This window comes from Acanthochromis polyacanthus, chromosome 14 (assembly GCF_021347895.1).
Source record: "Acanthochromis polyacanthus isolate Apoly-LR-REF ecotype Palm Island chromosome 14, KAUST_Apoly_ChrSc, whole genome shotgun sequence".
NCBI lineage: Eukaryota > Metazoa > Chordata > Actinopteri > Pomacentridae > Acanthochromis > Acanthochromis polyacanthus.
The window spans coordinates 35232638-35247215 of record NC_067126.1 but is presented as its reverse complement, the minus strand read 5'-3'; the positions used below and the strand labels follow the sequence as shown (position 1 = coordinate 35247215).

Genomic DNA, 14578 nt, shown 5'->3' with positions numbered 1-14578 from the left:
GCATTTCAGTGAGCATGTATTGACATTAAAATCATGGATTTAGTTAAAAAGCCAAACACTTTGCCTCAGGAACTTTCTGCTTTTGAAGCGAGTGAAAAAGACGAGCACAAAAACTGGAAGCAGAATTGTTGCTTTGCAGCTAAAAGGTGGCATCAAACACAAGCAATCTAAAACTAAGAGACACAAAATGAACAGAAAAGGACAAATGATCATTAATTTTGATTATTTGTGTGACAAATTCTCAAACACAAATGTTACGATTGTGTCAGCCTGAAAAGACTCCAGATAAAACTGGTTTTGGAGCTGCTGTTCAGACGTTAGATGGTTCCAACTTTGGTTCTTGGATGCACTCAGACTTTACAGTTTGTTAACATGCAGGAAAATGATTCCCATCAGCAGCACAGAGCTGTATGATGACAAAGTCAGATCTAAATTCCATCAAAGCAAAAAATTAGTTTGGATTTCCAATGCTAACCCTAAATTAGGTTATATCTATTTTCTCAGAAAAAATAAATCTAGATAGTCTAGACATATATTTTTGTGATATCGTGCAACTCAACACAACAATCAACATATTTGTGTTCAGACGTTAGAAGAGTTTCTTCATTCTGATAACGTAAATCTTTAAGATCCTAAGTTGTGTTCAAATAAACCAGCAAAATCTGTCTGAAAGTCCAAAAAATTATGCTCTCTGACTAAAAGAACAAATAAAATGAGTTGAGTTAACTTGCTTTAATCATTTTAAACTGCATTAATATTAGTGAAAAACTATCAGAATCAGAATTAAAGTTATTGCCCAGCAGGTTTTCACATACAAGTATTTTAATTTGGTAGTTGAGTCCATCACAGTGAACGCTAACAAGTAGAATAATTACGAAAGAAAGATAAAAATATTTAAAAAGAAAGCAAGTTCTGCATGTTAGTAGAAGGTTTAAGTCAGATAATAAGCACAAAGTGGAGAAAATGAAGGAATTTTTGGTCATAAATCCTCATAGAAATATTTACAGTGTGCAGGAATGAGCAAATACTTCTTCATGTAAGCAACATTAAAAGAGAAAAGCCCACATTTATTAAATATTTAGTAAGTACGGGAAACGTTTGCACTTTTAAAACTGTGATTTATGGAAGAGATCCCAGCTTGTGATCAGCAGAAAGTTTAACTTCTACAGTACTACAGAGCACTTTACCACCAGAACACTGAAGAGTTTTAAGAATAAATCCCTAAACTGACGCTAAGGAAGAGCTCCACACACACATGTTGGATTTATGAAGTGCTGCTGTGTTTATCTTTCTTTCTGTAACTGTGATGGTTAGAATCAGAGGTTTGTAAATGCATTATGTCACTGAAGGTCCTCACAAGTATAAAACTAAAACTGTGTGTGAGGATGGAAATAAACCGTCAGCCTAACAAAGCCTGGAGTGTTTTCTTCTCTCTGCTCAACGTCTCAGAGTCCTTCTATAAACCAGCTCTCCTCCGTCTCCTTTCCTCTCTTCAGTCCACTTCATCCTGTTTATCTTTTCCTCACTTTCTTCTCCGTCTTTCCTTCTTCTGCTGGAACGTTCCTTCTCTCTGCAGCTGGAAACCAGACGGCTGGAGGTGTGATTTACCGTCGTCATCAGGCGGTTGTTTTCTACCGAAGCAGCTCCTGTTTGGATGAAAGCTCGTCTTCCTCCGTCTGATAACGTGACCTGACAGTTCGTGTCCAGTTTTCCGTGAGGATGACATGCCACAATGGCGATGAGGAGTCGCAGCAGGGGGTTGTGGGTAATGAGCTTGTTGACATGGCGATGATCAGACCCTTTGCTCCTCTAAGCTTTAGTTATCTTGGGAAATGCCAGGTCAGCCGGAGATTTGACCTCAGCAGCCAAAAACACGACAACCCAACGCTAACTCTCCACTACGACAACAGCAGAGGCACGAAAACTAGATTATATTTAAGTTTATGAGCATATTTTGGTTTATGGACTGCAGGTTTCCACATCTTTAATTCACTAAAGCTGTAAAAAATAATTCACTGATGGACGGATGAGGGGTCTGACAGAAGATTAACAAAACTTATCTACTGTTTTGCCATTTTTCTGCAAAAAAAGCAAACATTTTATTATTGCAGATGCCAAAATGTGAGAATTTGGTGCTGGTTTTGTCATTTAATAGTTAACTATCTTTGGGCTGATTATCTGACAGGACATGACAGGAGAAGATGTTGTTCACTGTTTTCATCTTAAAAGCAGTAAGACGAATCAAACTGAGAATATTTCAGCAGATTAATTGATGATGGAACTCTTTTAGAGTCTAAATAAAGCCACAAGATAATGAGGATAAAAGATAATGAAGCTGGATTCTGGGAGTAGAACTTATTTGAAACCTGATAAAAGACTCTGCAGTTTAAATCAGTTCATATTCAGAGTCAGGTTTGGATTATTGGCCAACTATGTGTGGCTGTTTTAAATATTTTTCAAAGTGTAACACTTAAACACTCAGATTTTACAGGAGCTGTGGGTGTTTTCACCTCTGTTCAGTTTGATTTTGTAAAAGTCCGAGGCAAAGAAGATGAAATAATTAAAAGTGATTGCTGTGAGGTGTTCCTGTGTTATCTGAGGTATAAACCTGCAGCAGATCTTTACAGGCGGTATTTGAAATAACTAGTTTGACATTTTGGAAACCCTCCAGCTCTCTTTAGATCAGCACCGTGTTTGTTCCATAATGTGTTTACGGCCTTTATGCTAAGCTGGGCTAATCGGCTGAAGCTGTGTTATGGAATCATTCAGGATTGTTTGACATAAAGTCTTACTTTGATCACATGACTCCCGTCCAGGTGGCGGTTCAGCATCATGCATATGGTCCATTGTCACCACAGATTAGCTCATTGTTCCTCTCTCTGCTGTCCCAATCCCAGTAATGGACTGCAGCTTAATCGGCTTGAACTTTCAGAACGACTTACCTCCCACCGGCTGGACGCACCTGAAACAGATACCCTTCAAGCAGCAGGTTTGTCCGTCTGCCTGCATGTTCATTTATGCTCTAACTTCCTGTTGTGTAGCAGCAGTAACAGTGGACGACTTTAACAGTCTGGATAATGGATGGACGATGGGTGGATGGATGAATTAAATTAGGGGCCCACATTAAACCCACTAAAAGCTTCTTTGTCCTGCAGGAACTTGTTATTTCTGGATTCAGAAGTCCCATTCTGAAACCTTTTTTCTTCTTATAAATCCATTATAAATCCAGAACCGTACCTTCTTCTGTGCTTATTTTCATCCTGACATGTGGCGGCTCCGGGTCTCTTCCCCAGATTAGAGTTACTAGATAATATTTAATATGTTCTGACTGGTTGGTGGAGATCCAGGGAATCCAGAAAAGAAACTATCCGAAGCCTCAGGTTTCAGAAGGTCTGCTTCATATGAGGCCAAATTGTACTAAAAACAAATATCTTGTTCCTTTTCATTAGATTTAAATGAAATCAGTTTTGTAGTAGTACTTTTTATGATTTCCCAATGACTAACTGCAAGTCTCCAGAAAGTACCTGAAAGCTTGTAAAACCTTTAGAATTCATATTTATTATGATGTTTTAGGTCATATTTATGCAGAACCAGAAAGTTCTGTCGGTTTCTTTAAAACACCACAGTTCACTTTGTTCTGCTTCAGTCCCACTGACAGGATGGTAAACCTACATCTGTAGCAGCTCTACGCCTCAGCGTCAGTGATTCATGAGCAGACAAACCGCTGACTGCAGTCTGTTACAGTGAATGAGAGAATTCAGGAGTGAGTTTGGAAGCAGCCAAGATTTTTTGGCACAGGAGTAAAATCCCACCAACCCAAACAACGTCTTACCTGCAGCAGGATCTTGTTTCCGTCGTAGTCCTCGGTCTGCCAGCGGACTTCGCTGATGGGGCTGCAGGGGTGAGGCAGCAGAGGAACCAGGACTCCAACGTCTCGAACCCTCACCTCCATCACCGCCGACTCCAGCACCACAGGACCCTGACCCCGAGGGAGCCTTTTGAACGACAGCTGGATCTCCATGTCAGGGTTGGAATAAACCACAAAGAAGCAGAAGTCCTCCTTCTTCTGGGCCACCCTGCGTTGCAGCAGCAGCTTGTAAAGTCGCACCATGTCACTGTAGTTTTCGTGGCTGCAATAAACTGTAAATCGCACAATTTCTTTTCCGTAGTGGACCTGCCGAACAGCCCAGAGCGGCGTTCCAGGAGACAGAGTGAAGAAGTCCTGACTGCACGGCGTCAGAGGCAGCATCCGCCGGCCGTTGCTGACCTTCTCGGTGTGGTGGTAGCGCCAAGGAGGCCTCTGCAGAGCTCGGTGGAGCATCAGGATGTGCTCCTCGCCGCCGTACGCCTCCTGCAGGAACAGGATGACGGCCAGAGCCGGCTGGCATCCCGCAGGTCCGCCGTTCTGCTGCCGTTTGGACCTGGACCGCTGGGAGACTGAAGCTCTCTCAGAGACTCTGAAGAGCTGCAGCTCAGGATGAACCCAGGACAGCACGGCATCAGCAGCTTGCTGGAGGAACTTCCCCTGGCCGGGGTCGGCGATGAGGTGGACGCTGACGAGGAATGGATCCTGGAGCTCACCCATGGATAACTCACCTCCACCAGCAGACAAGAAGAGACAAGAAGAGAGATTTAGGAAGAAGGAAGGGAATAAAACCAGCTCAGAAAGACATGGGGAAGAGAAGATAAAAGCAGAATCAAGATGTTTGAACTAGACATTGGTACAGGTGTACAAACAAGGAGGTTAACTCTCTGAATGCTTCATTTTTACTCATTGTACGGAAACAGCACAAACATAGCTAGAAGTGGAGAGAACTCAGAAATGTTTTCTGTGCAGCGTAACAAAGAAAATCCTAAAAAATGTTTAAAAAAATGAATTTCATTGATATTTTATTTTACAAAAACTGAGAAAACTAATGGAGGGTCCACATACTATTCTAGTAGATATTTAACTTTATCTACATTTTAAATGTGTTTTCATTCTAGTCTCCTCTCTGCTCTGTTTAAACACATCCTGCAGTTCAAATAGTCACAGCATGTTTTTCACACGACTGTTGGTCACTGATGGCTTCATGGTTGCATCGAGGAACACAGAATTTTTAGTTTTTTTTAACAGAATCTGACTAGTTCAAACACTTTATTATATGACAGTGTCTGGTTGTGAGAAATGGTGTAAATTTGCTGACTTTGTAATCAACAGCATGTCTTCTAATCCACTGGCAGGTTTTGAAATTCAAAGGGTTCAAAGAAAGCAAAGTCTCACTCTGCATGAATGTTTGCAATCTTTTCTGAACTCTGTTTTCCTGAATATTTTAAAAACCAAACTCCTAATGAGGCTCAATAACACTTCATGCAGTCATAAATGATTTCTTGCTTTATCTCCATGGTAACTTAGTATAGTCGGAGTTTAGTGGGTAAAACAATCTCTGGTTAAAGTAAAGGTTAGTTTAAGACAGTGATCAGATCAGACGTTAATCATAGGTCTACAACTGGACCACCAACAGGTTTCTACAAGAAGGAAACCGAAAACTGAGACATTATACATACGTTGACTGAATGAGAATGTCATTTCTGGATCTGCTTCTCTTCCCTCCATCATTCTCCTTCTTCTTTGTTTAAGTTTTCCCATCCTTTCCCTCTCTAACAACTGTCTCCATTTCACTCATCCACGTCTAGCTCCATCTTTCTTCCAGTTTGGATGTTTACCTTCCCCCCTCCTCCCCTCCAGCAGACCCATGTGGAGCTCCTCTGTGGAGGCTCATTAGTGCCATTAGGAATCATTATGAAGCCCACAGGAATGTTCCAGACCACAGCAGGAGCCGTGCATTCAGGTGTAGCCTCTCCCTGAACCCTGACCTGGAAAACCTCAGAGCACCGTGACACAGGTGCTCCTAAACCACGCTCATATGTGGCCAGTGTTTTCATTCCTGCATATTACATGTACACACTCTTATCTACATGTACACTCATTCTTTCCCCTCTGAGAACCTTTCCTGCGGTCTTTATCTGACTTCTCGGGGGACTTGTCCCATTTCATTTGTGCCATTGGAAAGGACACACAGTCTGCTTGTCCGAGGCTCAGCAGAGAGGTTGGTTCCTGCCAGAATGCTCCACGAAACGGAGAAAAGAAACAGAGATGGGTTCTGTCTCTGAGTCCTGCTGGCCTTTGCTAAAGGACAGTTTCTGTTTGACCAAAGAGGTGACATTTCCTAAATGTTAAGCTCAGGTTGCATTTAAACATTAAACAGGTTGCACAACGGACTCAAAATATTCAAACCCTGTTGGAAAAATGTGTAAAATGTGCTGAAAGCTGTTTGGCTAAAAGAAGAAGAATAAGATTTCTAAAAAGCTCTGATCAGGATGTCCTCACTGGTTAATCGTCTGAACAGGTGGAACTGATTGCAAAAAAAAAAAAAAAAAAATTTAAACAACTTGACAACCCAGATTCTTCATTTTATGTCTGTTTATGAGAAAATTAGTCCGTTAGCATTTTCAGACTCCAGCTGTGACCATTAAAAGCTCACAGTGTTTGTGTGTTTATGAACTTTTATCACGTCTTCTGGTTTCTACATGATAAGTGCGAGAATCTTTCGGCAGCTGAACATTTATAATGCAGCTCACAGTGACAGTTCTCTTGTCTTTTTGTTTTATTTCTGCTTTTTGCATCTAAAATGTCCACCCATAGATCTACAATACACCCATTCGTAGTCTAACTGGAAAATCCAACACTGAAACATTACTGTCTGTGCACAAAGTAAACACTCAATGTAAAAAAAGGAATAAATCTCTTTAATTTCTTTAGTGTAAATATCGGTAACAGATTTGATGTTTCAATAGATGGATATGGAAAATGGATGCCACTAAATGCTTTGTGTTCCTGCTCCTGTTTTGAAGCCTTCTGACTTTAGTCATCAATAACTTGTTATTTTAAAACAGTATATAATGAGCCAGAGGTGATCTGTCTATAATAAGGTGCCACTACCTGAAATATACCCCTCTTTATTGTCCATTTTACTTTGTTTGCTACCTTGATTTACTGAAGTAACACCATGCTGCATTCAAAGGTTCTTAAAAGTAGTGATAGACAACAAAAAAAGCCTTAATAAAAAGTTATCTAAGGCAATAAAGTAAATAAGAAGACAGATGATGTTCTCATAGACTTCTATACATCCAGAGGGGTCACCTCCTGCTGGTCATTAGAGAGACTGCAGGTTTAAAGTTTGCATTACTTTGAAGATCTGAAGGCTCCAGCCATCTTTTTGTCTTTCTTTTGTCTGCATATGATTGTGAAGGTGTTTCTTCTTCAAGGAAACTTTTATCTTTCTGAAACCTATATAGCTTCCATCTATGTTTACTAGCTTCGTTGAAGCCTTTCAGGTAAATCTGCAATATTTCTTGGTGGATTTGTAACACCAGGACCGGGTACCAAACACAGATGTACTCATGATGACTGGCAGTCTGGACATGTACACCATCATCCGTGTCCGTCGACTACGCTGGGCAGGCCATGTACACCGCATGGATAAAGACCATCTTCCCAACCAGATCATGTATGGGGAACTGGCACTTGCTCCTTGCCCACAAGGAAGACCAAAGCTGCGATACAGGGATGTTCTCAAACGTGACCTTGTTGCCTTCAACATCCCAACACACTCCTGGGAAGCTGCTGCCTCAGACCGAGACACCTGGAGGCAAATCATCAAACATGGGACCCACATAGCATCAAACCGTTACATCTCCTTTTGCGAAGAGCGCCGTGCGAAGAAGTCGTCGACTCCATCGTCGTCTACGATGGGATAGGCCGATGATGATGTAACACCAAGACCATCTGCAGGACCATGCATGGTGTGGTATGGTGCTGCTGCACAAGATAAAAACTCCTCAGCTAAAGGTAAAAACCTCCACATGGTCAGAGTTACAAGCCGAACCTGAACGTTTTGTGGACTCTGACTGCAGTCTGAGCATCAGGAGTCTGGGTTTGTTGGGCTTTTGGGTTGAGAGACTTCATAAAAGGGTAGTTCTGGTAGATTTTAGCCTGCTGTGTTTCCCATAGATGATGTCTCCTGTAAAGTTTTGGAGAAAGGAGGCCAGAAAGCATCTATCAGAGCAACTTCTACTTGATTCACTTTAAATATAGTAAAGACAGAAATGTGCTGCCTGAAGAGGGCCTTTAGCTACCTGTACTGATCACATTCTGGGAAACTATCTTTTCAGGGATCTAAAAGGGATCAGATTTAATTAACCACGCCTGACGTACACGTCAGCGGGGTTACTGCATTCGCTTCGGTATCTGGCTGGCTGGCTGGGTAAGTATGTATGTGTGTATGTCCGTTCAGATATCTCTGCAAGTGCTGAAGTCAGGATGATCAAACTTGGCACTGAAGATCAGTCTAAGGTCCCCTGCTCAGTTGTGGAGTTAGAGGTCTGGGCGTGGTTCTGCCATCTACAGAGGGCTGGTCTAGTTAACAGATTGAACACTGAATTCAGATTTGATAAAATGCCATCAGACTCTAACACAAAGTCTCTGCAGAGATAAAAACAGCAGGATAAAGTAGAGATCTACTGCAGGTTAAAGCCTGAAGTCCAGACGTCCTGGAGCACAGCGCTCATTAACGTCTGCCTGATCCCATTAGAATCACTGTCCGTCTGCCTGACATGTAGCTGGCATCAAGACACCAAACAAAGGGATGATAGGGATCTGTGAGGTATTTACTGTACAACACAACATACCAGAAGGCAGCTTTGCTTCTTTACACTCATAGACTGTATGTTTACACCAACTCCTGCTGCTTTACAAATTGTCTTTTCAGGACTCAGATGTTACAGGAACCCATCAGGTACAGACATCTTTACCTAAATTGTCTGATTTCTGCCTCTTTAGAAGGAAGCAGTAAACCAAGCAGCAAATAAGGAGATATCATCGATTGCTTCTTGCCTTCACCTTAACTCTTACTTTCTATCCAAACATCTCAGTATCTTGCTGTTGCATTTTAATCTTTTTTTAATGTGTTTATTTATCATGTTTCCTTTATTCACCTCTCCTCATTTATCCAGTGTTCTAGGGACTAAAATTAAGCAGGGATTAACGACGAATCTAAGTTTGGGTTTGAGGCCACAGACTCCCAGACACCCTGAAGGCCACACACACTTTATTTCTGTCTGATCGCATTACAATCACCGTCTATCTCCAAACCACAGCACGGACGAACAGGACACAATGGGAGTCAAAAATCCTGCAAAGACACTCCGTCTCTCTGTTAAAAATCAGATGTTTAAAGACAAACACGCATTCTGTGCAGCTGCTGACTGTCTGTAGAAATAATGGATTAAAATCAGAGAAACCTAATTCTGTCTCTGGTTTTGTTCTGATTCTGAGAGTTGCAACGGCCATCAGCTTTTCATTCACCTCAGTAAAACTACAGCAGAGGAAACGGCAAAACCATCAGCTCATCATCACAGACACAGAAACTGACTTTTCCAGCAACATGATTAACCCTCGTGTCGTCCTGCGAGTCAAAATCGACCCGTTTTAAAGTTAGAAAATGTGGAAAGAAAAATATTTTCACAGTGAAACTTCTGATGTCCTCATTTTCAACATTTTTGGGAAATTTTTGAACATTTTTTGGTGGAAAAAAGAAATGTTTAAGATGTTTCTTAAGAACATTTACAAAAAAATAAACCAAAATCCAGAGAAATTCACTGGATTTTGGTTGATTTTTTTGTGAATGTTCTTAAAGAAAATATTAGAAGTTTTACTGATATATATATATATATATATATATATAATCACTTTAGATATTTTTAGGATTTTTAAAAATATTTTGAAGAATTTTCTTGCCAAATTTGGAGGATTTTTTAAAATAAATTTTTTAAGGGGAATTTTTAAGGAATTATTGGAATTTTCTTCCTGAAGGTTTAGCAAATTTTCAGAAATTTGGGGATTGTTTTGTTGAATTTTTGTATTTTTTTCAGACAAGGAAACAATATTTTTTGGTTCCCATAAATGAGGACAACAAAACATTCATTCCTGATTTTCTGTCAGGTGATTGTTTGATACAGCAGTCAGTCAGGATTCCTCAGGAGGGGAGAAATGTTTCTTTTTTACAGAATCTGGTCAAAGTAAACAGTTTGTGTTTGGTAATTTTTTTAAAGGGACATGTGGAATAAAGTGATTTTGATGAGATACTGCAATCAGATCCGAAACTTTGAAAAATAACGAGCCTCTGAAATGTGCTGGTGGGTTTGAAGGACTTTAGAGGTTTCACTGTAAATACTAAAAAACAAAAACCATGACAATGTTTTTTCAGTATAAGGACACTTTAAATATAAAATGCATAGTATTAGTTGGACTCCTTGGTGTTTCTGCTGTGAAGGTTAAAGAGTATTAGGCAATAAGTCACACCTTTAAGAAGACTGTTTAGTTTTAGAGGTGTTGATTCTGTTGAATACTTTGTGGTGTGTAGTTTGTAGTTTCTGTCATTTTCCTGCCTTCAATAAAATAAACACACTGTCAGCATAACATAATACAAACAACACCAAGCTAAGAGGTTTTTAATAAAAAACTGACACAATAAATGCAATGATTGTTGGATTTTTGGTTATAAGGTGGTGTTCCCAATAATCTGGCCTTAGTCTGCCTTCATTCATCCCATTAAGACCTGATGCAACATGTGCCTCAACTGTGGTCTGAACATTTTAATCTGCAGCTTTCTCTTGTCAACACACAGTGTCCCTTAAATGTTAGCTAAAATACAGGAGAATCTCTCACAAATATGTATGAAATTTTTATGCTACATGGTGCAATGTTCTTGGAAGGACCAGCATGAAGATTGCTGAGTCATGAGAGAAAATGCCAAGTCAGTAGAAAATGGGGGACTATGTGCAAACAGTGTCAGTAATTCCAGCACATGGTTCAGACACATATGCTCAGCGGATCCCCAGTTCCAATCCTTAGAGGGCACCTTACGTCTTAATAGGTTAATCCTGCTTCCCCAAACTGCAGCTTTCTCGTGCCAAATTTACCAACAGACTCTTAGATCTTTGCAAGACCTTCAGCCAAAATTAAAACAATGGACTTCAATGATCAAAGGGCAAACTCCTCAGTGCAAACACCACCGTAAATAACCCTTTCAAGAGTCAAAAAGTGATGCTTTTATAAATCACAGAAATACACAAGCAAAAGTGACTCCCTGCTGCTTCTCTGCTGCTTCTAGAAGTTTTAAAACTTAAAATGAGTGAATTCACACATGAATTTGACTAGCCTAGCCGCGCTAGACCCATGCTCTGAAGACGCAAGGGTCTAGGCACGCTCGACAGGGAGGGAGGCGGGCTAAAGGTTGTCTATCAAATCACTCTGCAGCACTTGGGTAGGTATACAACCAATCAGCGCAACGAATAGGCTCCTAGAGCGCCGGAAATCAGAGGATGCGGGAGTTCGGTGAAGCCTTATTTATACAGTCAATGGGTGAAGCTCAAATATATTACAGACATGTTAACAGAAAGATTATTCAGAGTCGGTGCTAATGGAGCTCAACGACTGCTGTCGTTTTTGTTGTCGACCCTGGCAGAGAATTAAATTCGTTGCCGTGGGTTGTCTAGCGCGGCTAGGCTAGTTGTTTCCGGTTGTTTCTGTCAGAATCGTCGCGCCTCTGTTGTCACTTAGTTACGCCCGCCTTCTGACTCTACACTTCATGGTGATTGGTCCGGCCAGTTTTAGGAGAATCCAGCCTCGAGCCTTATGGAGGGTAACTAGACCCACCCTGGCAGAGAATTAAATTCGTTGCCGTGGGTTGTCTAGCGCGGCTAGGCTAGAATTTGACCCAAATACAACTGAAATTTGCCTCAACATACTGAGCTGCATCTTTTGTTGACTTTACCACAGATATAGAGTTGGACCCACTGAAGGCAGTAAGGGTTAACGGGGAGCTGGCACTGAGGAATAAATGAGAGATTAAGTCACCCCAATCCTGTGAAGGGAATGAAGGGGTTTGTGAGCAAAGCTGTGGAGGAGTGTGTCTCTAAGCTCTTAATCCACTTCAGTCTTCAAGCTAAAACTGATGTTCTGACTCTGCATACACACTCATGCGTGTGCACAACCACCAAGATCACACACGCACACAACAACCGTCCTCATTTACAGACAGGCTGATTGTTGTCTAATTCTCAGACTTTTACCTTCGCTCTGTTTAAGTGTTAACCGGCAACACATGCTGATGACGACGCGAGATAAAAAACACGCCTTCCAGCAGCCTCCACATCTGAGAGCGATTAGCAGCGAAAACCCAGCACTCAGAGTGTGTGTGTTTGAGTGTGTGTGTGTGTTTGAGTGTGTGTAGAAGTATTGCAGTCGCAGCTTCAGCTAGCTCGGCCCTCGGAGAAAAGTCAAAACAAGGAGGAGGAAATTTAAGATGGGGCCCCTTTCTGTTGTCTGGTTGATAGAAAGAAAGAAAGAAAGAAAGAAAGAAAGAAAGAAAGAAAGAAAGAGTCATTTTTTTGTCTTTTGTTCACTTTTGTTGCTTTGTAAGATTTTAATGAAATTTTTCTCTTTTTGGTTTTGTTTTGCGTCATTTGTCTCATTTTTTTGTCATTTTATTTCTTGCTTTTGTCCTTTTGTGCCTTATTTTTGTAATATTTTGTCTCTTTAGTTGTATGTCTCATGTTTTTGTCATTTTGTTTCTTTTTTGTATCATTTGTGTTATTTTTGTGATTTTTTTGTCTTTTTTCCCCATTTTTTGGGGCTTTTTTATCAGTTTGTTTCTCTATTATGCCGCGATTTCACTTGTCCTCGCCCATTTCAGATCAAACTGGACTGAATGTGGAACCTGAAGTAGAATAAGTTTGACACTCCTGATTTAAAGACTTTTGAAAGAAAGAAAGAAAGAAAGAAAGAAAGAAAGAAAGAAAAAAAGAAAGAAAGAGATGCAGCTCCAGCTCTCATACATCGCTGTGACTGACTGGTGCCGAGGAAATTAAAACGTTCAGTCTTGACTAAGTCTGGAAGAATCTCACATTTCAAAGTGTCCGTCTGTCTGCTGTGCAAATTCATGTATGCGGGATATTAAAGGATACGTCTGGTGATGTTCTGTGTTTTTCTAATTGCTAAATAATCCAGCTAACTGACGCTACAACAAGTATTTTCTGTGACTCTGAGGCCTGATGTAGTTGAACCCTCTGAGACCAGAGTCAGTTAATGAGCAACAAAGAAAACAACAAGCGGCATCTCACTGATAAATAGAATTATATTTTCCTAACATTTCCTGTCAGGGTTCCAAAAACAACACACTGATCTGTAATTTACACTCTAAACCTGAAAACTCACTGACAGGTTTGATAGGCATGTTGTCTATTTAAACAAAAACAAACAAAATGAATAATTTTTCAAAGACAAAACTGTAAAAACAGAAAAGAAAAAAATCAATGGCGTGTCAATTTCTCAACAGTCCTGGAACTAATCATGTGTGATGGACGACTCTGTTGAGAAAATTAACCAAATCTAAGTTTAAAACCACAATATTTCACTAAGACTGCTTTATTTACACGTCTCCTTCAGGAATTTGATTTAGCCTGACCCCGTAAAAACCTGGGTTCAGCTTGGTTGAACTGCAGGATTTGTAAACACAGTTAAACATATTAAAATGTGAGCAGTAGAAGATCCACAGAATGGAGAGTCAAAGCTCTGGTAACACCTGTGGGAAAAGTTCTATGTGTTGATTCCAGGACTTTACAATTTTTGTTAAATAAGTAATCCAACTTTCTTTTTTTCCCTTCTTAGATTTATGGCGCTGTTTGGTTGTTTCACTGCACAGAGGACATGTTTTCATCTTTCTACTTTGAGCCATGGTTGCTGTGTTTCCACAGAGCTGTAGGATTTGATACTGCGGTGAAAAATGCAGGGAGTAAAAGAGTTAAAGCAGGGGTCACTCAGGAGTTTGTGAAATCGGTGTTGATTTCAGCCACAATGAAAGAAAAACTATGCTTTATGCCTCTTCTCCAGGTTGTTCTCTCCTGGATCCCTGCTGGTGTTGGATCTACTCTCAGATGGACGTCGCTTTGGATAAAAGACAAATGAAACTGTAGAATTCTTTAAAAAAAAAAAAAGCCCAACGAGTGAATTTCATCACCTATTTAGTGACATTATTTACTCTCATCAGAGCCTGTGAACTTTGCTTTCCTCTCAGATCTTCTAATTGGGCTGACTTGACCAAGATCCAGAACAATAGATGATCTGTCAACTTCAGGCCTTTCTGACGCTCAGTGGAGAACAATCAGACTCCAGATATGTAAAATCTGTAAACATTCACCAACATCTCACTGGTGTTCATGTTTGCTTGAGGCCTCGGGGCCAGCTGGATTTAAACATAAAAATACAGCGAGCAGCTCACCATAAACAGGCGACTGATATACGGCTGTCTTCTCAAATTAAAAGCTTCTGTTGGGTTTCTCTGCTCGTCAGCTGCATCTCACAGTTCAGTCCAACCAGGAAAACTGCAAGTCTGCATTTCTGTACGTAATTAAACTCAAACACGCCTGAGAAGGAACACGCCTGAGCAGACCAGACGACACAAAAAGGACACGGCTC

General features: G+C 40.6%; 1 protein-coding gene across 2 annotated transcripts in view; it reads right to left on the bottom strand.

The window, feature by feature from the left end:
• Positions 1-14578, bottom strand: part of LOC110952354 (protein FAM124A) — a 35435-nt gene that overhangs the window by 5132 nt on the left and 15725 nt on the right. The window contains exon 3 of one of the 2 annotated variants that reach the window (XM_051959250.1): positions 3833-4602. In XM_051959250.1, the coding sequence (XP_051815210.1) occupies positions 3833-4602 (770 nt within the window). The remainder of the gene's footprint in view (positions 1-3832; positions 4603-14578) is intronic. The other variant, XM_022195867.2, reaches the window with a different exon arrangement.